Raw genomic sequence first — 25,638 nt, 5'->3', positions numbered from 1 at the left:
AGGATCATGATCATATTTTGATCAAATAAATTTTTCAATCAATCAATAAATTTTGATGAGCTTAAGAGACTTCTTTAAAAAACATAAAAAATCTTACTGATCCCAAACTATTTTATTTTATAATTTTAAAGCAATTTGTTGTCATGTTCTTCATCAAAAATAAAAAAAATTAAAAATATATCTAGAAATTAAAATAAAAACCCAGATGCCAATACAAGTATGTGCAAGGCAGCAAAAGAATTATGTTGAAGTCCTAGCCTCAGTGTACATTCTCTGTGTCCATTATATATTACGAAACCCCAGCGCCCTGTAAAACGATATGTATAACAGGCCTCTCAGACCGAGGCTCCGTCGAGTGTAAATATTTGGAGTGTTGAGAGTCAGAGCAGTCACTGTTACAGTCAGAAGGCCCTTGAACTATACATCTCCAATGCCTGGTGGCGAGAGGGATGTACCACTCCGTCTGCCGGTTCGCTCCTTTCCTCTGTGCTCCGTCTTTGACCTCTGGAGCCAGACACTCGGGGTCCTCAGTCACTCCTCAGTCTGACGTCTATGGCGGGCGAACAACTGGACAAAGTCAGTGTTGTATTGGGGAATGCTGGTGATTGTGAATGAGGCTAAAGGGGCAGAGAGGGCTGGGGATGTTGTTGTGCTTCAGGGCTGAGCTGAACTTCCTGTAGAGGTGTAAAGGATAAAAAATCACTGGGAATTGGGTGAACGTGAGGCGACGAAGGAGATGAGTGTCTGAGCTTGTGTTTAGTTGTCATTTCACCACTATAACCCAACCCAAGAAGCACCTTTTAGCTAATACTGTATGCTTTGTACCCATTATATATTTTAAAACAATGAAATATATAAGTTGAAGTTGAAGTCAAAAGTTTACATACACCTTGCAGAATCTGTAAAATGTTAATTATTTTGCCAAAATAAGAGGGATCATACAAAATGCATGGTATTTGTTTTATTTAGTACTGACCTGAATAAGATATTTCACATAAATGACGTTTACTTATAGTCTACTAGAGAAAATAATAGCTGAATTTATAAAAAAATGACCCCATTCAAAAGTTTACATACACTTAATAATTAATACTTTGTTACCTGAATGATCTACAGCTGTGTTTTTTTGTTTAGTGATAGTTGTTTTAGGGTCCCTTGTTTGCCCTGAACAGTTAAACTGCCCACTGTTCTTCAGAAAAATCCTTCAGGTCCCACAAATTCTTTGGTTTTTCAGCATTTTTGTGTATTTGAACCCTTTCCAACAAGGACTGTTTAATTTTGAGATCCATCTTTTCACACTGAGGTCAACTGAGAGACTCACATGCAACTATTTCAGAAGGTTCAAATGCTCACTGATGCTTCAGAAGGAAACCCAATGCATTAAGAGACGGGGGTGAAAACTTTTGAACAGAATGAAGATGTGTACATTTTTCTTATTTTGCTTGAATATCATATTTTTTTCATCTACAGAAGATACTTAAATGTTTCACAAAAGACAAAATAAGTTAAATTTACCCTGGTTTTCACAAAAAAAAAAAAAAATTGCGTTACCATTCAGGTAAGAACACAGTATTAAAAATCAAGTCTATGTAAGCTTTTGAACAGATTTTTAAAAATTCGCTTATTATTTTTTCTTGTGGACTATATGTACTGTAAACGTATTTTATGTGAAGCATCTTATTCAGGTCAGTACTAAATAAAAAAATAACATGCATTTTGTATGATCCCTCTTATTTTAGTAAAATTAACATTTTGCAGATTCTGTAAGGTGTATGTAAACTTTTGACTTCAACTGTATATTTTAAAATATTTATTTAGTTAGTAAGGCAAAGTTTGCCAGAAGTGCACAACTGTTTTCAGCTTCTGCAAAAGCTGCGGCTGCTCCACTTTCTTTCCGTCATTATTTTAATAAAGTGTCATTACCGCAATTATTGAGGCGATTAGCTTGTTAGAAGACCATCCATCAGAGAACAACAAAAAACAAGCGAGGTCACGGTCAGTCGACGCAAATGTCAGGTCACAGTGTGGGCAAAGGAGGCGTTGTCTGAAAACACCCTGTGCGTCTTATTACGGGGGGTTGCCGCCTCCTTCGAATTTCATTAGAGCTTTAAAAGAGAGGCTTGAAGTATGTAAGAGCTGGCGTTAAATGTTTGTTTTCTGCTTTCAGTCGCATGGTTTGCGAGTCTTCGCGGGGGTGCGTTTGAGGGCCCTTTGTGCGATGTGACAAAAAGAAAACTCTGTGAACTGGGCCGGCTTTGTTCCTGTGCGCCATTGCAAAATATGATTTGAGACGAGGACCCCGAGCCCATTCTTTCAATGGGCAGTTTTTATTTTCTGCCAGCATTCTAATCAGCGCCGGACCCTTGAGCTGAAGCATTAACATAAAGCCACACTGTTCACCCAGAGTCACTTCTGTCCTGTAGGCGCAAGAAAGGAATTTAGGGATCTGTCATCTGCCAGACATTAGACTCCCCATCTCACTCCCCACATCTCCCCAACCAGATTCCTCACGGGTTTTTTTGATTGACCTCTTTGTGTGCGATGCTTACCTCTATGGCATCTTGCTCATCCAACTTTGGCAATCACATACATCCTGCATTGTGGTACTCTTGTATGTCGAAGACTGACACGTAAGAGAAGAAATGGTTGAATAAACTAAAATAAATTTTCTTCGCACACAAAAAGTATTCTCATAGCATTTCATTAAAAATATTTTTTGTATATCTTAAAGGGTTAGTTCACCCAAAAATAAAAATTAGCCCATAAATTACTCCGGACATCCTAGGTGAATATGACTTCAGACATATCCAGTCAGACTTGTATTAACAATTATCCTGGCATTTCTAAGCTGTAAAATTGCATGGGTGGGTGTTTGTCTTCATCAGTCCAAAACAAGTCCAATAAAGCGCATTCATTGGTAATAAAAAAACACAGCTCTGGCCGGTGGTCCTGTGTTGAATCTATGCATTTTTGTAAGAAAAATATCCATATTTAAAACGTAATAATCACTTTAATCTAGCTTGCGCCAACTGCTCTCGCACAAACCAAAGTTTGTTTACAGGAGCACAGGAAGCAAAGGAAGTTTCTTTACTTTAGCAAAATAAAACGAGTCTTCTCTTGGTTTATATCGAAATCCTCCGACATTTTTCTTTACAAATCCTTATTTTGAACTTCTAATTTATGACCAATGCTGTGTTTACCTCACTTCCGCGTTTGTCACTTTCCGAGTGGTGCATGCACAAAGCCAACGTCCTACATCATCTACCCGGAGCTGCTTCTGTGTATGACCAGCCAGTTCAAGCTTGATTCAAGTGATACTTCCGATTTAAATATGGATATTTAAAAAAAAAAAAAAAACGCATCGATTTACTACAGGAGACTTTTATTCACGCCCCGGAGCTGTATGAGGCACTTTTTATTATGGATGGATGCACTTTATTGGACTTGTTTTGGACTGATGAAGAGAAACACCCCCCCCCCCCTCATGCAATTCTAAAGCTTGGAAATGCCCAGATAATTTTTTATATAACTCTAATAGGATTTGTCTGAAAGAAGGAAGTCATATACACCTAGGATGCCTGGAGGATGAGTAAATCATGGGCTAATTTTCATTTCTGGGTGAACTAACCATTTAATTTGTGTTTGATGATGAACAATACGTTTTTTTTTGTTTGTTTTGTTTTTTACGGTCTTACAGAATTTTTATTTTTGGGTGAACTTCTTTCCTTTTAAGATATTGGCATCGACCACTATACATCAGTCAAAAACCAGAACCTAGTGTAGGTTGTTCAAAACCCCTGTTCAAAAGTTTAGGAGCAGTGTAAGAAATTATAATATAAAATAATACTTGTATCAAAAGTGACAGTAATGTTACAAAAGCAAAAGCAACTGTTTTCAACATTGATAATAATTAGAAACTTGTGGGAACTTTTCACAAGATGCCAAATACGTACCATTTCGCTGCAGTTTCCAACAGAAATGAACACTAGAGGCGGTAAAACGGTGAACACTTGTAATCGTTTTCATACACAATTATGATTACAGCTCCATATGTTATGCTTTCCGGATGTAACAAGCTTGCTTGATATCTCAGCCGGCATGGAATTGCACTTAGGATGCGGAATCCTTGGGTCTAAAGCCCTGTGAAAATCATGACTCACGATGAAAGAGCTGAAAGGTGAGAGATTGAAAAACAAGCTAAAACGGCATGCTTGCAATTGTGTTTTTACGTCACATTAAAGTTTATAAGCCACTCAACAGACATTTCAAATCAGAACTGCAGTGACACGTACAAAACCAATGTCACATAAAACGTACCATGTGTACGTTCATCTGTTCTGGGGAAAAAAACACCACTTTGTGGACATTTCAAATCGAATATGGCGGTACGTATTTCGCATCTTGCAAAAAAAAATTCAGGTCAGGTTGTATAAATTACAGTTACAACTGTTATTTCAAAATTGTAATAATATTTCACAAAGTTACTGTTTTTACTGTATTTTTAGCCAAATAAAGCAACCTTGGTGAATGTTAAGCCTCAAACTTTTGAACGTCAGTGTACACGTGCAGCCGCTTCAAAAACATCTGCAATAGGCAGATAAATGTTCATAATTATGAAACACCTACTCCGCAGGACTATGTAGAGGCAGCTGACAGGAGGAAACGGTTTCTGCTTCCAGACAACACCAACACGAGCAGTGTCCTTGTGCGTATCCTTATTTAACATGAAAACTTAATGGTTTGGGCCGAAAAAGGCTGCTGATGAGTTCACCAGAGCTGTGCGTACGACGCATTGGAGAGAGAAGTTCTCATCTTCTTGGCCAAAGATATGGAGATTGAACAGGACAAGTCATTAAGTTTTCACCAGCCCGCTCTCCCAGGCCCAGCCTCGCCCAGGGCTCCCTAACCTCCTGCTGCACTACGGGAGCGTTCGGGGTGTCACAGCAGCGAGCTTGAGGCAGTTTACAACACGTCCTAGTGCTTTCCGTTCTCACTTTTTCAGTCTAACGCACGCTTTCCAGAGCAAAAGCTGTTTATAGGTTGCGTCAAGGGAGCTGCTTTGCAGATAAATGACAGGGTTTGGGGAGCAACGTTTACCCAAGTATCTTTCTTTGGCAGTAATGAGAAGGAAGTGTTAGGGCCTTGACCATGCCAGCCCTGCCACGCTGCTTTCTGGACTGAGTGCGTTGTTTACTTTAGCGCAACATTAGCTTCGGTCTCTGTATTACAGATCTCACACGAGGAGTAGCGTTTGTGGCTGTACTGGGAGATTTGTTCAAATTAGACCTCTAGAGATCATATAACCTAAGTGGAAACAAATGTTGCCACTTTTCAAAGTCATCATCCTCCGTAGCGGACAAGATTGGGGGGGCAGTGTGAGAGCCAAAGCTGCGAGTGGGAGGCCGAGCTATGCCACGGCCCTGGCTTCATTCACGAGCCGCCACGTTTAAGATGGTAATGAATGGTCGTCAATGAAACGGGCTCCTGTGCTGATATACGCAACAAGCTTGCCTTTCTCACGGCACCGCATCGGGCAAAGAGAGGCGCCCCTTTGTCACGCCGGCACATGTGCTCTGTCGGCTTTTTACATCTAGTAAAATACGCCTCATTGTCTTGAATGTCAACTCTGTAGATCTCCAGACCGACAGCATTCTTCGACTATGTGACTTTGTGGACTCACATTCTGCTCACCCCTCCTTCATTAGATTAACCATAGCCCCATCCATGTTCTTCTTGCTTGTTTTGTGCCCTGTGGAGTGTTTGAAGCATTTTATGCACATTTAGGCTTTACAACACTAAAATGTGAACTTCCTGTTTATCAAAGAATACAAAAAATCCTGCAAAATGTATGTAAATGGTGTAAAATAGGGCTGGGTTTCTCAGTTTTAAGCGATTCTTATTTTTACGATATTATATTGATTCTTAAATCCCAAGAATCAATTAGCCTGGCCTGTTTTTAGTTAACAAACAATGTTTTAGCGCATTTTCCATCAAATAAATCGCAATAAGCTTTGTGCTGTTACTTTTTATATGAAACAAAGTCTCCGATTTTAAAGTCTGTCCATTATGTTACAATATTCAAAGAATAAATGCTGTTTTGAGGTTGTTTAATGTAGAGTGACAGAGTGCTGTAGTGCCTCAATTTAAGAGAAGCGTCAGCATAAAGCAAATGTGAAATTTTAACCAGTTTCAGCATGAAGTAAACATGAATGAACATCCAAAGGTATGTTAAAAGAGGGTACAACTTACCAAAATCCATATCCTGTCTCGTATAATCGCTTTCATCCGCAGAAAGACGCCAATATAACAGCTTGTAAAAAATGTCACATCACATTTACCTCAGAAAAACATATTCGGTGACCATAAACTCGTTAGTCAGCTAGAAAAATTAACTCTAGAGAGTAGCATTTTGCTAAATATATGCACCATATAACATATTTATTATATTTTTTTTTTACTGCTCTTCAATGTTTTGGTTTTTTTAGTTTGAATAAATCCCTCAAGTTTTTGTGACAGCCATCATATAAGCTCATCAATTACAAAAACATGAGTGTAATTTAAGCATTTGTATACAAGTCAGTTCATTTTAACCTTAAATATTATAGTAATGTAGCACCAACAGACACTCGTGTATATTTTACAGCATTATTGAGATATATATATTTTTTTGTTGTTGTTGAGAAAATTTAGCATGTACTGTACCTGATAAATATCCAAAATAATCAATATTGAGTTGAATTGTAAATCAAATCTAATTGCAAGATGATGAATCAGAATCCAATTGTGAAGTTTGTGTCAAAACCCAGCCCTAGTATAGAAGAAGGTATAGAGTTTATATTCAAACCAAATTCGTAGGATTTCTATTAAGTGTTTTTCATCAAGACTATTTATTTGAGTCTGGCTGCTATGTAGGAGAGCAGGTCTTTCACTCTGGCAGTGAAAAACATTTATTTATAGGTATTTGAAAGCCGTGTAGCCCACTGACTTCTCTAATGTGTGCTGTTGGCAAATGAAAACTGTACTTTAAGAACAGATATAGCTATTTTTAGCTCTTAGCTTCCAACTGAAAGCTATAAATTGCCTTTTCTTTTTCATTGCGTGTCCTTGCTTGTGTCGGAAGTCTAAAAGTGTTCGAAACAGCAATGAAAGGCAGGTGTGGTGTGAAAATATATATGTCCCGTTTACCCGAAGACCAGCCCTCCCCTTCCTACTCTTCCACACAACTTGTGGTCCAGCTTAATAATGCATAATGTCCAGATTTGGGTTTGCTTCTGCTGTGTGAATTTAATATTATTAAAGTGTTTACCAAACCACGATTGGTGGTTTAGCACTTTTTCATTTATTTTCTGTCATTTTTGTGTCAATATAGTGCTAACAACTGCATTCACAGCCATTTTCTTTAGTGAGGAGTGAGTGTAGAGTTAATGTGCTCTGACCATATGGTTGCGGTGAATTGACGACGGATATTTGACTCTGTGTTGTAGTGATGGGAAGCAGTGGGCCGTATGCCACAGCGATACTGAAACAATAGCGAGACACAAGCGCACGAGGTCAACCGTGTGCACGGTCCCTGCCTGGAGGCAGGAAGGATACAAGCAAAAAAAAGACAGAAGAGAAATAGCCAGAGGAAAGAGAAAAATAGAAGTGATACTGAATGGATAGTGGTTGAGGAAGACGTCTTCCCTTTCTCCTCCATTGTGCGGCTTATACGGCCACAGACTCTTTCCAAGAGGTCACAGTGCACTTTTGAACTTTCACTCTTTATGGACATCGGCCCCATGTTTCCCCGGGAGAAAATCCATGCCGTTTCCCATGAAGCGAACACATGGGGCGGACGAGTCGATTAGATCATATTTGAACAAATCTCTCAAACCAATGAACCTTCTCTAAAAACGTACAGCATTTTTCCTTCAAACTCTAGCTTTTCTGTTATTAGATCTATGATATTGGAGTGGCATATTGAATATTTTATCGACTGTCTGCATGCCTTGCGATGACCTGCCTGACATGCTAACTTCTCCTCTCAAAAGAGACTCGGTGTCACTCTGTATCAGGCAGCCAGGCATGATGCTCCCCGCACATTTCCTGTGAATAAACTCCTGCACAGCAGGGGGGAACACAGAGTAGAGGTGAGCACACACACACACACACACACATACAGTACACACCAGCCCCGATTCCCTGATAGTCCCTCCTTCCCCCTGAGAACGGCCTTATAAAATCCATGGAAGGGCTCAGTGAGTTGAAGCCTCCTTAAACCTCTTTTTATCACTTGGAACGGCTCTTCTTATGGAACACTCTGTCCAGGTCACAGCGTGGCTCCATATGCCCAAATACAGTCATCCACCTCTTGCACTTCCTGTAAGACCTCCACATTCTTGATGACAGTGCTAAAATCACTTTAGCAGAGGTGCCAACTACAAGTGTAATTTGCTTGTCTCACATTAAGGCAATGTCACAAACCACAGATTCCAAGTTTCTCAAAAGTTGTTTTTAGAGTCGTATATAGGGTTGTCACGATTCCTTGATTCAGTTCGAGATTTAATTTTTCAATTTGTGTTGAGTAACAAAATACCGGAAGTTTCCAAGGCTGTGTAATATATTGAACCCATTAAAATCATAATAAAGCATAATGCTATTGTGAATTCACAAATGCTGCGATCCTATTAAATAAATATGTGCGATTTAATTATTTACATGTTTGTGGGTTACGTACATGTAGGGATGGGAATCGAAAACCGGTTCTTGTAGAGAACCGGTTCCCAGTGTTTCAATTCCTTTGAATCGTTTGCAAAATTTGCAAACGATTCCCTTAACGGTTCCAGTGGGCACGAATGACGTCATCACACGCATTGCGTAACGTACGCACGTTGCGTAGCTTACGCTCAGTCAATAGTAAGCATGGCTCCTAAGCGGAACAAACGCTCAAAAGTCTGGTTGTATTTCACCAAAAAAGACGAAAATAGGGCAACTTGCAATACTTGCAGCGTAGATATTTCCTCAAAGGGAGGAAATACCACTAACATGCTAAAACATTTGCGCACACAGCATGCAATAACAATAAAAGAATGTTGCGTTTTCGATCCACTCCGGACTAACAGTTCTCAACCCAGCAGCGGCAGCAGCAGCAACAACGTTATTTCCTCGGCTAATAAAACTGATATTTAATAACTAATAACTAATTAACTAACAAACACTGCCATCATATTAGCTGTGTAAAACTTGCTGTTAGTAACGGTTAACGTTAAATGAACGCCTTCTCATGCATTACATTTTGATGACCATCACATAAGTCCAGAAAGATCACGTATCGTTCCTGAAAAAGCAGATATACTTATTTTTTTGCAAAATAATTGTTAAATCTTCATAGCAAGCTGATGGTTGCAGATTTGCAAAATGCACAGTTCAGCTGCATTTTACACTGTATTGTATTTGTCACTGGCTGACAGTTCTATTTTTGAGTTCATATATATCCTTTTAAAAAGGAGAATTTTAATTTCTATTAGAAAATGTTGGACATTCTTGTAGAATTGCCACAAAATAATTTGTTGTATTTTGTAAATTTTACAGAAGAATATTTATTTTATTATTTAATAAATTTTCTCATTGGTGATGGTGATGCTAATCAACAATTTGTTGTCTCTTTTCTTCTAAATGAGAATCGATAAGGGAATCGATAAAGAATCGAATCGTTAAGCAGAATCGAAAATGGAATTGGAATCGTAAAAATCTTATCAATTCCCATCCCTACGTACATGCGTTTCTGAGCAGCTCCGCTCACAGTAAATGCTGCTCTGCACAAACTGTTATCATTTACATGTGTGGAGCATCTCAAACTCTATCTCTGCATGTTGTTGTGAGTTTGCGTTTTTTCAGAACATTTGTCTGGGAATATAACATGCACCATTTAATCAGATTTGTAAGGTAAATTATTTATAAACCTACGCAAACACAGGAGAATACATATATATTTCTCAATATGCTAACTGTTATTCGTTATTTCAAAATAAAAGTTTAAACCCTCGATCTGAGTTTACATTTTGATGTCCACATATTTAAGAAATTACAGTGGCTGTAATGGCCAAATATAAAAAAAATAAGTGGACCTTTTGAATTAAATGTTGTTTAATCAATATTAAGCAAGTTCTAGATCACGCAGTAAAGTGTAAAAACAATCATCAGGCTATTGGCGCCCTCTGCGGGCATTTTTTATAATGTGTAATGCACATTAGATCTGTTGTTTAGAATTAGGGGTTCAAGCACGTAGTACTGAAACCCTATTGTAATTGTTAGAATGGACAAAGATCAGTAATCTCCTCGTAAAACTGATCAGGCAGACAAAATTGTCATAAGAAACAGTTGTAGAGACTTGAAACTTGGAGGGATGGTAGTATTCACACAGTCTACAAGGTCACCAAGGCTCGCCCCAATTGACCTGATGGGGGCGCTACAGCAATCAATGGTATGAAATCAATTATAACTCCTAAACCATTTGTCACTGGCTCAAATCTTATGTTGTTGGAATCCTTGACTCACGGCTGACAAAACACATCTCAAATTCATCTGTCACACAAAATTTTAGGGTAGTTTTAATTTTTTGAAAAAAACTACTTTTGAAAAAAAGTCCTCCGTTTTTCACCTGATCGGAACCAAACCAGTGCAGGAAGATTCTCTGGAGAGTGAATATCAATAATTATCAAAAAAAGTTGAACTTTCGACTCTCCGTCGCAAAGGGATGCCAAAACATTTAATAAAGGGGCAAGGGTTGCCTTTACTACAATGGCTATAACTTTTGAATGGAGTGAAATATTTTTGAGAAACTCACAACACCTATGTAAAAGCTCAATCTGAGGTCACATGAAAAAAATTGCGAAGCTTGGCCACTTGGTGGCGCTATAAGAGGGAAAAAAACTTAAGAATGGCCATAACTATGCAACCGTTCATCCTATCGAGATGAAAATCAATATGCACAGTCTTGGTCCACAAAGTGTCACAAGTGTCTTTAAGAACATTTGCGTATCTCAAAAAATATGGCAGATGAACTATGAGCACCTATTAGACAAGGGGTAACAGAGGACGATCGGTATGAAACTCGGTGAACCTGTTTGACTTATGGCCACTATTGCATTTTTCAAGGGCGCAAACGACTGTATACTGTATGGTTTTTCACATATATGCGCAATATTTGTATGATACAATAGACCTCCTCATTCCGAACAACTTTGTCTCTAGAACCACTGCTGTCAATCAAACCGTTTGTTAAATGATTGAGAAGATAAAAAACTCCTTTTGCCAACTAGTCCTAGGTTTCTCTCTCAGTCTAGAAAAAAAAAACACTGCAGTACAATTCTCTAGACGCTCTAGGTCAATAATTTTCAAAAAAGAAAATGTTTAAATGTACACTTTGGGAAGCTATAACAGGGTCTTTAGTAAAGGGGCCTGTCCAAAAATATCCAAAAGCCCATAAAGCCTAAACAAAAACTCAAAACCTGGTGAGAACATGCGACAAGTGATTCAAAACAAGCATGCAAAGTTTTAAGGAGTTCGGACCACAGCTGGTGCTATAGCAGTCATAATTGTTAAAAAAAAAAAAAAAAAAACATAATATTTCTATGGTACATTACCTGGATTTGTCAAAAAATGTTTTTTAATCTTTTATTTAGGTGGTTACATGCTTAAATAATATGCTAAATAATATGTCTTTGTTCATATGTGCTTAAATGCCTAAAAGCGCTTGAACCCCGATAATTGCTACATTATGTATTTGAACAGTTTTGTTCAATAAAACCATATGATTACTTGCTTTTGATACTTTATTTGAACTAATTTTTATTGCCTCATTGCTATTATATGTTTTTAAAGTAATGTTAAAGGCTATTGTTTGCTTGGGTCTATTTTTATTACTACAAAAAAAAAAAGATCTGATTACTCGATTAATTATCAGAATAATTGACTGATTACTTGATAACCAAAATATTCGTTACTGACAGCCCTGACAGCCTCCAATTCCCCTTCCCATATAACAACACAGCACTTACACACTTCCAACCCCAGACAGACCAGAGACTAGAATGTCAGTCGCCGGTCTCCTATCACAGTTGTCGTTTTACAGAAGTCATTTCTCCAGCCCTGTTTGTTTGCTTTGCGTGATGTTTTCCAGAAAAGTCGACCATGAGCCACCAGTATCGTATCGTTAAAGTACATATGGTTTTGCTACAGTCTTATTTTGTGTCCCTTGCTTGTCTGAATTATGTCAAAGTGTCCCCATCTGTCCTCGGAGCTGTGGAGAGACACTCAGCCACCCGGCACCCTGCTCAATGCACGTCTTTGTGTTGAAGCTTTTATGGGCTTTGGCTCGAGTTCATAACGTCATTGAGGGACTCAGACTACAAAACATTGGTTACGATGCTGACTAAAGCTCATGTCATATCTGCACTGGTGTTTAAACACAGTGGTGTTTGTGGTCTTTATATGGCGTCATATTGTGCTCCTCTAGTCTTATGTGACTGGCCAACCCTCAAGTGTGAGGAAAAATGGGATGATGCATGAAAGGCTGTGGTGCAGAATGTACTGCACTTGCTTATGACACATAAGAGCTGTTGCCTCAGGGTGTCCCAGGTTCAAATTTGGCCTCAGTCATCAATCATTCCCATTTTCTCTTACCCACTTTGATGTCTATTTTTTTTTTTTTTTTTTTTTTTTTTCAAAATTCAATTTTTAAAAAATGTGTTAATATGTTATGCACTAATGTGTTAAATGTGTTACGTTCTGTACTAATCACTATGCCACAGCTTCAACGTATTATTCATTTATTTGCTTATTTATATATCTGTTTATACCATCAAACCAAAATGTATTCATACACCTTCAACATTTCTCACATTATCATAGTTTTTTTGCTATAGTTTAAAAAATGGTAATAAAATATGACAGGAACTCAAGAGTTAAACTGTGTCAGAACAAATTCATCTTGATAATGTCAGATAACTTTGATAGAAGGGTATGTAACAAAACATGGTCAGATCAAAGTGTCAAATCAAATTTTTGGTCCTAAATAGTTTTTTTTTTTTAATCTATTTTACTGGTTGTACACTGTATGAAGAATTTTTGGATATAATATGTCACACTCACAGTTTACTTTATTTTGCTGTCCTCACTTACATAAATGAACTATAGTGTCTTGCACCCATTAGTATAAAAATATCAAAAATTATATGTGGTGTATGAATAATTTTTGTTTTGAGTGTAGATGTGACCGTAATTAATAAACAGTGGCCCCCAAAAATGATTTGAACTCTTTTGGATGTAAATCACTAAATTAAACTAAAACAAAACACAACAAAATAAAACTTTTCTTGAAACTAACTTGTGATTTTTGCATTTCATTTTAACCAATTGTATTCAAATTTTTATATATTAGTGTTAATTTAGTATATTTAGTATTATTTATATACTGTTATAGTATTCATTAAAAATTAGTTTTGTATAGCTTCAGTTCTTATTTAAATTTGTAATTTTTATTATTTTTTTATTTCTATTTAAAATTTCTATTTCACACTAAATTATGTCTATTTCAGTTTTAATTTTAGTAATTTTAATACTTTTAACATAAATTCTTTATGTTAGTTGCCATGTTACTTTTTATGTATAAATAAAATCCTACTTTTGACATAAATCACTCTTAAAAATCAAATCAAATCAAATTAAAATGGAAAAAAACCATGAATTTAATTTATTAATACCAAATATCAAAGTGACATCTAAAAACATGATTCTAAAACTTTTCTTGAAACTAACTTCGTTTTTACTTTTGCTAAGTGATTTTTGCATGTAATTTGAACCAATTTAATTCAATTTTTAATATATCAATGTTATTTTAATATTACACTTCAGTTTTCTATGTAAATTTTAGTTTAGATTTTAGTTATTTTGTAATTTGTTTAGTTTAGTCTGTTTCACATTAAATTGTATATTTTAGTTAATTGAAAGTAATTTTAGTACTTCAGCTTAAATCACTCAGTCTTAAAAAAAATAAAATAAAAAACAGCATCAGTATTATTTAATTAATGCCAAATATCAAAGTGACATCTGAAAACATAATGTTAAAACGTTTCTTTAAATTAAATTTATTTTTTACTGGATGATTTATGCATTTAATTTTAACCAATTGTATTCATTTTTTTGTATTATTTATATACTGTTATAGTATGTGTTGATATTTAGAATTTGTTTCTTTTTAGCTTTAGTTTTAATTTAATTTATTTTAGTCTAGGGTTTAGTCATTTATTTTGTGTGTTTTTGTCATTTTTATTAGATTTAATTGTATTATTATATTACATTTATATTATATAATATCATATATAATATATTATATTTTTATTATATATTTCATTTTCCAAAAATTTCATGGAGTCAGTATTATGTCTGGTCAGTTGAGTGGTCAGCAGTCTAGTCAGATATAGAGGTCTGTCTGTGCATACATGGCCCAATCTCTGTTTCGTTCTGAGTGCTACCCGAAAGCCTCGACCACATATTGATTCCTGCAGGCTAAGCGTCCAGCACTTTCAGAGCTTTGTGAGAGACATGATGAAGGCCCGTGCATTTAACATAATAAAAACCACCTCACTTAAATCTGCACATCCACAGAGATTCAACGTCTGAGACCGAGTTCAACCACCTCCCTCAGAGATCCCAGCAAAAAGCTCTCTGACATCTCCTTGGGCTCTTCCCTCCCGAGGTGTTTCATCCCTTGTCGCAAAAAGTGTTAAAAAGAGGTCAAAGAAGCAAAGTGAAGTTTGCCCAAATGTTTTCTAGAGTTGCATTTATGGCTTCCGTAGCGAAGCGGCAGATGTAGTGAATAAATAAAGTTCCTCTCCAGCAGAAAAAGCTTCTGAAGGGTTAGGCCAAGCATGCTGAGAGAGTTACTATTATCCACGTAAATGCTGCAAATGTAATTCAGCCCGAGGTTGGAACTGCAAAAGTGAGACCGACATGTTTTTTCTCCCCTTTTACCTTTTTCCTTTTAATACTTCTGAGTGTAAGCTGGCCGTTTTAAAAGGTTTTAAAAGGTTCAGGACTGAAGGTCATACGATGGTGCCGAGGCACATGCCACCCCTCCCCGCTCTTTGCCTGGAGAAAGCACTATAAAACTTTGATGCCCAAATTAGGTTGTTACTCATCTTGCACCTTCCTGCTCACAGTATTGACAGCGGCGGTGAACTGCTGCGGGGAGATAGCATCTCAGCGTTTGGGCTGGGTACTCCGCCTCGCGGCCGCTGACAACAGCAGAAGTGTTTTAACAGGGTTTTAATGGCCGGCCACTTCTGCTCCTGGGAGCATTGAAAATAGCTGCTGTGAAAAGAGAGAGAAAAAAAACGCTCTTTGGCTGATGGGAGCTGACATGGCCTGCTTTTTCAGTCGCCATGCTCATGTGACTTTTGCATCAGAGCTGCTGGGAACATCTAGAGGTCCCTTTTCCCACTTTTCCCCCAATTCCTTCCCTGTCAATTTCTCTGGGACAAACATGGGAGAAGAGTCACTGGAACAACACACCCTCTCTCTTTTTATTTCAATTTTATTCATGTACTTAAAAAAATGATTTTTCAAATATATTACTTTAAAGATGTCTCTTATGCTCACCAAGGCTGCAATTATTTGATCAAAAATACAGTAAAAAATAATAATACTATACATTTCATAAAGTTTTTGAATAGGTTTTAATATGTAATTTATTATTGTGATGGCAATGTTGCATTTTGAGCAAACCATTACTTCAGTCTTTAGTGTCTACATGATTATAATATGCAAATCATTATAATATGTGACCCTGGACCACAAAACCAGTCTTAAGTCGCTGGGGTATGTTTGTAGCAATAGCCAAAAATACATTGCATGGGTCAAAATTTTTGATTTTTCTTTTATGCCAAAAATCATTAAGAAATTAAGTAAAGTTCATGTTCCATGAAGATTTTTTGTAAAATTCCTACTGTAAACATATCAAAATGTAATTTATGATTTGTAATATGCATTGTTAAGAACCTAATTTGGACAACTTTAAAGGTGATTTTCTCAGTCTTTTTGATTTTTTTGCATCCTCAGATTTCAGATTTCAAATAGATGTATCTCAGCCAAATATTGTCCTATCCTAACAAACCATACATCAATAGAAAGCTTATTTATTGAGCTTTCATATGTATAAATCTCAGTTTTGTCAAATTTAACCTTAAGACTGGTTTTGTGGTCCAGGGTCACATATGATGATTTGGTGCTCAAGAAACAAGTCTTATTATTAGTAATCTTTTAACAAAACAGTTGTGCTGCTTAAAATATTCATGACAATCTTATGTAACTAATATAAAATTTTTCTTTATTTTTTTTTATAATATAGAAGTATTTAATGAATAGAATGTTCAAAAGATCAGGATTTATTTGAAATAGAAATATTTTATATAAATGTAAATGTATTTTGATCACTTTTTAGTGCATCCTTGCTGAATAAAAGTATTAATATAAAAAAAATCTTGTTTTGAATGGTAATATATCATTTATTTAATAATATTTAAAAAAATATATTTCATTTATTTAAATTATATAACTAACAGTATTTTTAAAAATCTTGTTTTAAATGGTAATTTATAATTTTTTGAATTATATAACTTATAATATTTCAAAAAATCTGGTTTTAATTGGTATTATATAATTTATTTAAATTATATAACTAATCATATTTTTTTTTAAAATCTGGTTTTGAACTAATATAATTTTTTTTAATCTTATTTTGAATCATAATATATCATTTATTTAAATTATATAACTAATACTATTATAAAAAATCGTGTTTTGAATGGTAATATATTATGTATTTAAAATATATAACTAATATTCCATTGTTCCATCCCTTCCATTGTCCTTGTTTGATTGGCTGGACATTAAAAAAAAGTATTTTGCATGGAAATATTTTAATATAACTAATATAAAATGTTTATTCTATAACTACTATAAAAATATAGAAATGTTTGATAAATAGAATGTTCATTTATTTAAAATAGAAATAATTTGTAGCAATCTAAATGCATTTTGATAACTTTTTAATGCATCCTGGCTAAATAAAAGTATTAATGTTAAAAAAAAAATCTTGTTTTGAATGTTAATAAATTATCTCAATTATATAACAGATATTTCATCTCTGTCCCTCTATAGGTGTGTATTTATTTATTGATATTGGCTGATTTATTTTATATACAGTATATCTTATATATATATATATATATATATATATATAAGTTCACCTAAAAACGGGGGATGTTTTGATGGCTTCTGTCCATTTTCCCCTTTCTGTCCACACGTTCCCTCCCTTCCACTGTCCTTGTTTGATTGGTTGGTCATTAAAGTGTGTGCTGACAGAGATTGGGCTTTGCCCTTTTGATAGGGGCTGAGTGCCCTGGCCGCCCCTGCCAGCCCCCCACTCCAACTGCCCACTGTGGAAACCTGGCCCCTGCATTGTGCTCCTGAATGGGGGCCCTGTGTTGCGTTGTGGCCCTGCTGGCTACGCTCATTAGCAGAGTTTGGCGACACACAGTCCCCCTGAATGAGTCTGCTTGTTGCCACACAATAGATAAGCCCTGAATGTAGGCTCAGAGTCTGGCTCCATGCTGACACCTCTCAGCAGCCACAGCACTCTCATAGCCACTGCTCAGCTCTCGGCCTGCGCCGTACAACGGCTCCTCTCCTCTCCGCTGGTCCATTTAACAGGGATGTTGGGAAATAGAGAAAGATTTGCCTAATTGATGTAGCTGGGCATTTCCTATGATGTCATATAGGTCATTCAGTTTCCTGCTCTCCACACTTTTCAGCATGAACCTACATGACCTCATGCAGCATATATGCACACATTGCTCTTTTCTCACCCCCATGTCATCCAAGATCCAAGTTCATGTCTTTCTTTCTTCAGGCGAAAAGACATTAAGGTTTTTGAGGAAAACATTCCAGGATTTTTCTCCATATAGTGGACTTCAATAGGGATCAAAGGGTTGAAGGTCCAAATTGTAGATTCGATGCAGCTTCAAAGTTATCTACACAATCCTAGGCGAGGAATAAGCGCCCTTTCTAGTGAAACGATTAGTCATTTAAAAAAAAAGTAAATTGATGTATCTTGCACTAGCCCTGCGATGGGCTACTACGACTCTTTCTCATTGGAAAGGTCATGCGTGGTTAGTTCTTCGTCTGTTAGTTCTAAAGCGAAAAACTCCATCTCATTTTCTCCTTCAACTTCTAGATTTTTCGACATCGTTGTTTTACCTTTTTTTGTGAAGGGCATTTGACACATCACCATTTAATGCGTGAAGTCCAGCTTGTGCAAGACAAGTATTTGTGGTTAAAAAGTATATAAATTAATAAATATAAGTAATAAAATAAATAATACATATATAAAATAGAAAAATCCTGGAATGTTTACCTCAAAAAACGTAATTTCTTTTTCACTGGATAACAAGGATGAGAGTAACTTAAAGGTAATTTTAATTCAGGAATGAAGTAATCCTGAGTCTTTCCAATGAACTAATCCTGGAATCTTTCCATTATTAATTTAGACTTTAGTCTTAGAAAATGGTTCTTTTAAGAACTGTTTTTTAATGTTTTTGGGAGAAACTAAAATGGATCTTCTAAGCCACTGCTGTCAAAACATCCTTTCGGAACTTTTATTTTTAAGAGTGTAACTAATGTGTGGCTATACTATATTATGTATGTGAGTATTTTAATGTTTTAATTGCGGGTTCACTCTTCACTGTAACCCAGATTTTTCTTTTTATTTAGATAAAAAGAGGAACAAGTCAAAATAATTTTTTGGTAATCAACGTTATGCCACAAGTGCTGTCAATTGAGCTTAATTTGATCCCGGAATATTCCTTTAAAAGTGCCATGCTTATTCCTAACCGTTTCAAATGCACCGGATGGAACACATCAGATCCGATTTTCCCCTCCTCGGCTCCAAAATTCATAATCTGGAATGAAAGCAATCAACATGAAAAGTTCATGCCTCCATTTGCTGTCATCTGTTTGGGTGGTCAGCTCGAGGTGTACCGCGTTTCAGTTGTTGTTTCGTCCCCTCCGAAGTGGCACAGCTGCGAAAGTTTGTTTTCACCCCATCGTCTTCCATTATCTGCCTTAATCAAATTCCTGCTTTTGATCATGGTGAAGGGTATATGCGGTCAGGCCAGGGGGACCTGGCAGGGGGAGAGTGTGGGACATCAACAGGGGGCTTTCATGTTTCCCATCTCCTCTTAACTGAGCTTCATTGTATGAGTGTGGGTCAGTTTAAAAGCAATTGCACCAAATCGTGTAACCTGAGCCGTCGGCTGAGCGCTGGGCTATGTTGATAAGACCCGAACAGAGAGGAGAATAGGTGATAGCTGGGTCAGATACAGGGAAGTGTCTGTCCTCCTGAACGCTCAGGGAACTGGATTGAAATGATTGCTCGTACTGTGAGTGGCGGGTCGAGAGTGTGTGTACGTGCCGAGCAACATTTATCTGTTTGCATGTGTGCATTTTTCCTTATGTGTGTGTGTGTGTTTGTGAGAGTTGTTACCTCTGCTTCTCTCTTCTCAGCACATAGGCTGTTCTCGCTCCCCCACCAATTAAACTGATTGAGTTAATTATACATTCTTCACTATGCCCTAATGTCCCTAACACTGATTGGCTGACCTTTGTATGGCCACCTGTCCTTAAAGTGAAAGGGTCGAATCTAGAGGTGGCTGATGCAAGCTAACCTACAGTTGAAGTCAAAAGTTTGCGCTTTGCAGAATCTGTTGTACGGATTGTACAAAATGCATGTACCGACCTGAATAAGATATTTCACTTAAGATGATTACATATAGTCCACAAGAGAAAACAATAGTTGAATTTATAAAAAATGACCCTGTTCAAAAGTTTACATACTCTTGATTCTTAATTAATTTGGTGTTTTCTTGTTTAGTGATAGTTGTCCATGAGTCCCTTCTTTGTCCTAAACAGTTAAACTGCCTGCTGTTCTTCAGAAAAGTCCTTCAGTTCCCAGAGATTTTTTGTTTTTTCAGCATTTTTGTTTATTTGAACCCTTTCCAACAATGACTGTATGATTTTGAGATCCATCTTTTCACATTGAGGACAACTGAGGGACTCATATGCAACTATTACAGAAGGTTCAAATGCTTACTGATGCTTCAGAAAGAAAAAAAAAAAATGCAGTAGGAGCCAGGGGTGTAAATTTTTGAACAAAATGAGCACGTGTGCATTTTTCTTATTTTGCCTTAATATCATATGCTACAGAAGATACTTACATGTTCCCCAGAATTCAAAAAAGTTCAATTTACCCTCTTAATGCATTGTTTTTCCTTCTGAAGCATCAATGAGCATTTGCACCTTCTGTAATAGTTGCATATGAGTCCCTCAGTTGTCCTCAGAGTGAAAAGTTGGATCTTAAAATTATACAGTGTTGTTGTTGGAAAGGGTTAAAATACACAATGACAATGCTGAAAAAACAAAAAAATTGTGGGACCTGAAGGTTTTTTCTGAAGAACAGCAGGCAGTTTAACTGTTCAGGACAAACAAGGAATTCATGAACAACTATCACTAAACAAACAAACAAACAAACAAAAAACAGCTGTGGATGATTCAGGTAACAACACAGTATTGTATGATTCCTCTTATTTTGCTCAAATAATTCACATTTTGCAGATTCTGCAAGGTGTATGTAAACTTTTGACTTTAACTGTGGGTCACAATATTCACAGTATTAATAAAAAAAACTATTTTGTTAATATAAATATAAAGGTACCTTTGTGAATGCGTGTCAAAGACTGAGACGGAAGAGGAGAAATTGTTGAGTAAAGTTGTTGTTTTTGTTTTCTTTGTGCACAAAATATTCTGATAGCTTCATCAAATTATGGTTGAACCACTGATGTCACATGGACTAATTTAATGATGTCCTTATTACCTTTCTGAGCCTTGAATGTGTCAATTGTGTTGCTGTCTATGCAAGGTCAGAAAGCTCTCAGATTTCATTAAAAAAAATCTTAATTTGTGTTCCAAAGATGAACAAAGGTCTTACAGGCTTGAAACGACATGAGGATGAGTAATTAATGACAGAATTTTTATTTTTGGATGAACTAACTCTTTAAGCTATTGATAAGATTCCAATATTTTTAAGTGTAATTTGAAGTGTTTGAATACTTTTGGTGTCCACTTTATGTTGATATATATAGCTTTGAATTCAGCACATATTGTGAATACAGCTGACTTTCCTTTCATTCCCTCTTTCTTTAACTTTCCTTCACCCCTTTTGTACCTTGCTCTTGGTCTGCTGGTCAGATGGGCTGGGAGAAAGCCAACAATCCTCCAACCTCTCACATGCTTTTCATTCACAATATCACGCGTTGTAATGCCCTGACCCCTTCATTCATGTTTTACAAGCTGTTCATTAACTCTATGAGCCCTGCTGCTCGAATTTATGAGGCTATAGCAAGTTTGTACATGTTTTCAGTAAATTAAGCAATTGACATTTAAGGGCCCATCAATGGGCTGCAAGACAGACCAAGATGGACGTTTTGTGTGCGCTTGTGCGCGTTGTATGTTAGGGGATCTAGCTACACTTGTGTTTACAAGATCGAATAGGACACATGCTCTCAAACACCAAACAAACCCCGACTGACACGTATAGAAACAAACAACACACACTTTTAGCCCCGGTCAGATCAGCATAGTGTAATCATGTCATTTAGTGGCATTACTGCATTAGCTAAGTATGGCTAATGGCCACAGCTGTTTTACAACATCTTGTGATGCTCTTATGATATCCAGGCTGATAATTGCTTTTCGCTCATCAAGAGCCCCTTTCATTTACAGCAGGCCATCTTTAATGCTCGAGCAGCTATGTGTGTGAGTCAAGAGCCACATGGAGTCGGGCACCTCCTCGCGGAGACCCAGATGCACACATGCACGCCAGGCAGGTGCTGTTGTCCTCGGGCACTGAGCTAACACCTGAGAGCTTAGCTCCATAACAAGCCCTCCTGTGCGGCCAGGCTAGGTGACGCTGGGTTTGTCTGCACCCTGTCGAAAAAGCTTGGGGATGAATCACACTCTGAGTGTCTGAGTGTGTGTCCCAAGCCGAAACACATTTCCACTCACATTCTCCTTGTCTGAGGCCATGTGACAGCATCCGCACATTGGTGTTTTACCTTAGTTCACCTCTGTAATTCGAAATCTGGGTTTCTTTTTACAACAGAAAGTGTGCTTTATATTAAGTGGCCATAACTACTATGTACTTACATCAAAAAATAAATTTGTGTTCATATTGTATTGCAAAAAAAAATATTTTCAATTTTGGCACATTTTGCGTACAGTGAAAATGTTAATGTGGTTTTCATTTTTTTTATAATTTAATAGATTTAATGGAATTGCCAGAAAGTACCTTCCATACAATAGTAATATTTTGAGAATTAAGTTGCCATTTTATTCTCAAAATATTACTTGTTTAGTCTTATAATTGAATGACTTTATAGCTAGAATTACAATAATACAATTTTAGCATTAGGAGAACAAAGTAGTAAAATAGTGAGAATAAAATCAAAGTGTAAGAATAAATGTGTAGCTTTATGAGATTAGTGTTGTAATATTTTGAGAATTAAGTCATTTTATTCTCAAAGTATTACAAGTTCAATCTTATAATGGGCTGACTCATTCTCATAATTGAATTCATTCTCCTAATATTACTACTTTATTATAACTTAACTTCATTATTGTGATTTTAACTATTCTTATAATATTTTGATCTCATAATGCTGTTACTTTATTTTCATAAAATGACTTGAATCTAGAACTGCAAAGCGATTAGTCACGATTAATCGATTTAAAATAAAAGTTTGTTTGTGTACTGTTTGTACTGTGTATATTTATTATGTATATATATATATATATATATATATATATATATACTTATATATCTTATAAGTGTTTACATACAAATACATACTTAAATACTAATTCAAAATATATACATGTATGTGTGTGTATTCAGATATACATAATAAATATAACACATACGCACACATACATTATGCAATTTTTAATAAATTCCCTCATTTCAATGGCCAAGAATTGACTAAAATGTGGAAGTTACTTAATTTGTGTGAATTAATTGTTTTTCAATAGTTTGTGGCTATGATGTTCTTGTTTTTTTTTTCACTTATGTATCTTTTCTCTCTTTTCAGAGGCAATTCTAATTGGTCGTTTTTGTTGGTATTTCCCGCACAAGTCTAACGCTTCGCTCTCGCCATGTGGCCATTGTCATTCTCAACCCGGGGTGTACAGATGAAACTCCCCGCGATCCCGTGTTTTGCTTTCATCCCCGTCAGGTCATTGTAAAAATTGTATCTATAGAGCAGTGTTTGGGGATCAAAGGCTCTCTGAACTATCTCACTCACACGTTCTGCTCTACTTCTTTATCTTGCACTCTTCCCCACTGAGCTCTGTGAGAGCTGTGGGTTCAAACGTTCAAGTTCGGTGTCGGAGATGTCCGCCGCTCACACCTCCTCTCCCCCATGAGAAACACGAGCCTCCTTCGGCCGCAGAAACCGATGAGAGGAGAAGAAGGAAGAGAGAAAGAGAAGAGAAGGGGAAAAACAGCGGCTGGAAATGGCTGTCAGGGGCCCGGCCGGTTAATGGCTTTCGCAGAGCTATCGCCCTCAACTAGCATGTCTTCTCCATTAGCGAATTCTGTTCCGATGTGCTAAAGCCATGTTGTTTTCTCCTTCCACTCTGGTGTCACTTTCACTCCGGCAGGTCTGCGAGTAGCTTTTAAACAGTTCGTCTTGCTTTTCCGACGCTCTGTGAGTCAGCACCGACGCTCCGCATGTATGCTCCCTTCCTGCACTGTGAATGACTCTGTGCTCAAATAAACCCAGAGGCCAGTCGTTGGCTTTGATCAGGGCTTTGTCATCTTTATGGGAGTGTTGAGAGGAATAAGCCAGGGCCAGCAGTGCAGGACCCCAGATTAAAGAAGACCAGAGACGGGGAGGGGAGGGGAGGGGGGGGGGGGTGTTTGCGGCCCTCCCTCTGGAGCTTAACACCACATGTAACTCCGTGGGCTGATTTTACTCTGCTCGGGTTTTCAGACACATCAACAGCAGCCAGCGTTTGCAGAAAACGGAAAAATGGAGCATCAATCCACAAGTTCATATTTGTTTCTTCCTCCGGAGAAAGAATGTAAACCGTAGGCTGTCGTTTCAAATACTACATGATTTGTGGGCCTTTAAAAAAAATCAAATCTGGCTGTGTTCGCTCACATATGTGAGCCTATTATGAGGGTGAGAAAGAGTGTGAGAGGATGTATGTGTGTGTTTGTGGTTTTGTGTGTGTTTCTAAGATCCAGACACACTCCAGTGGTGTTTGAGAGATAAAACGGGGGACACACACTACAGCGTCCAGACGGCATTTGTGTTTGTGCCCCCTTTCTGATAGCCCGGCTTTCCGCAACCGCCTTGACCTCCTCACCTTTCAACTTTACTTGAACTTCTGAGCTAAAACAACGGCAGAATGAGACAAACGAGGCCATTAGCCATTGTGCTGCAATATGTAAACCGCACACAGTTTTATTAGCCGTTTATAATGAAACAACAGTGTTGTGTAATCATGAACATTGAATTTAAGAGGCACAGACCTTTGACCTCAAGTTTTGTTGTGGAATAGGGTGGCTCTTGTCTTGGCTGGACGAGTGGTAGATTAGCTAATCCTGCCGCTGTGTGTTTGGGCTCTTGGCCCCTGCGTGCTTTTGGGGTAATAAGCTTACATGACAGGACCGAGGGTTAATGTTGTTCCCTGTGCTCAAACAAAGGCCGATTATACACTCGCAGAGATGGAATGCATCAGTACAGCTAATAAAGAGGTGAAAAGTGCTCTTGGTAAAAGTTGGTGTGTTAGTTGTGAGGAATGTGGCTTTTATTATTGTGGGATACGTGTGTGTGTTTCACTTTGTCTAGTGTAGCATTTAGAGATGGACAGAAATTACAGAAATTAATACTTTCATTTAGCAAAGATGCTTTGGATCAAATAAATGCAGGCTTGGTGAGCAGAAGAGACTTACTCTTACTGTTCAAAAACTTTTGACTGGTAGTGTAAATCAGTTTGATCTGAGTTTCTTTGTCTCATCACGCTTGGTGTGAGTAGACTTGTAGTATTTGTCACCAGACTAAATGTGTCAGCAGCCACCTTAATAGAGGATTGTTAAATTAATTATCGTGTAGTCTTATAAAAGTCTGATCTCTCTGTTATTAAGCATCGCATTTAGATGCATTATTAAACAGGATTACAAGTAACTGAATGTTTTTCCAGTTGATCTTAACAGAGTGCGTGTGTTTATATTGCAGAGAGGTCATTCGTGCTGTATAGTGGATCGGTTGGTGCATTATTCCTCTTCACTCTCTCTTGCTCTGCTAAATGACTAAAGCTGCTCTCTAGCCTTAGGCGACGCTGCTGGGAGAATCTGCTCTTATCACTCTCCACTGACTGCACACACATGGAAGAGAGAAAGAGTGGTGTTAGTGTACATCGAAGAAAACCCTTAAGAGATCTGAGCACACCTCACCTTCATGACACTTCCATCTGCCTGTG

General features: G+C 37.1%; 1 protein-coding gene across 1 annotated transcript in view; it reads left to right on the top strand.

The window, feature by feature from the left end:
• Nucleotides 1-23,722, top strand: part of bcas3 (BCAS3 microtubule associated cell migration factor) — a 181,664-nt gene extending 157,942 nt beyond the window's left edge. Inside the window, exon 19 of the mRNA XM_073817326.1 lies at nt 23,385-23,722. Coding sequence (XP_073673427.1) covers nt 23,385-23,722 — 338 coding nt within the window. The remainder of the gene's footprint in view (nt 1-23,384) is intronic.
• Nucleotides 23,723-25,638: the final 1,916 nt, after the last annotated feature.

This window comes from Garra rufa, chromosome 14, assembly GCF_049309525.1.
Source record: "Garra rufa chromosome 14, GarRuf1.0, whole genome shotgun sequence".
Taxonomy (NCBI): Eukaryota; Metazoa; Chordata; class Actinopteri; order Cypriniformes; family Cyprinidae; genus Garra; species Garra rufa.
Note: the sequence above shows the minus strand (reverse complement) of the source record. Positions and strands in the feature narration are given on the sequence as shown.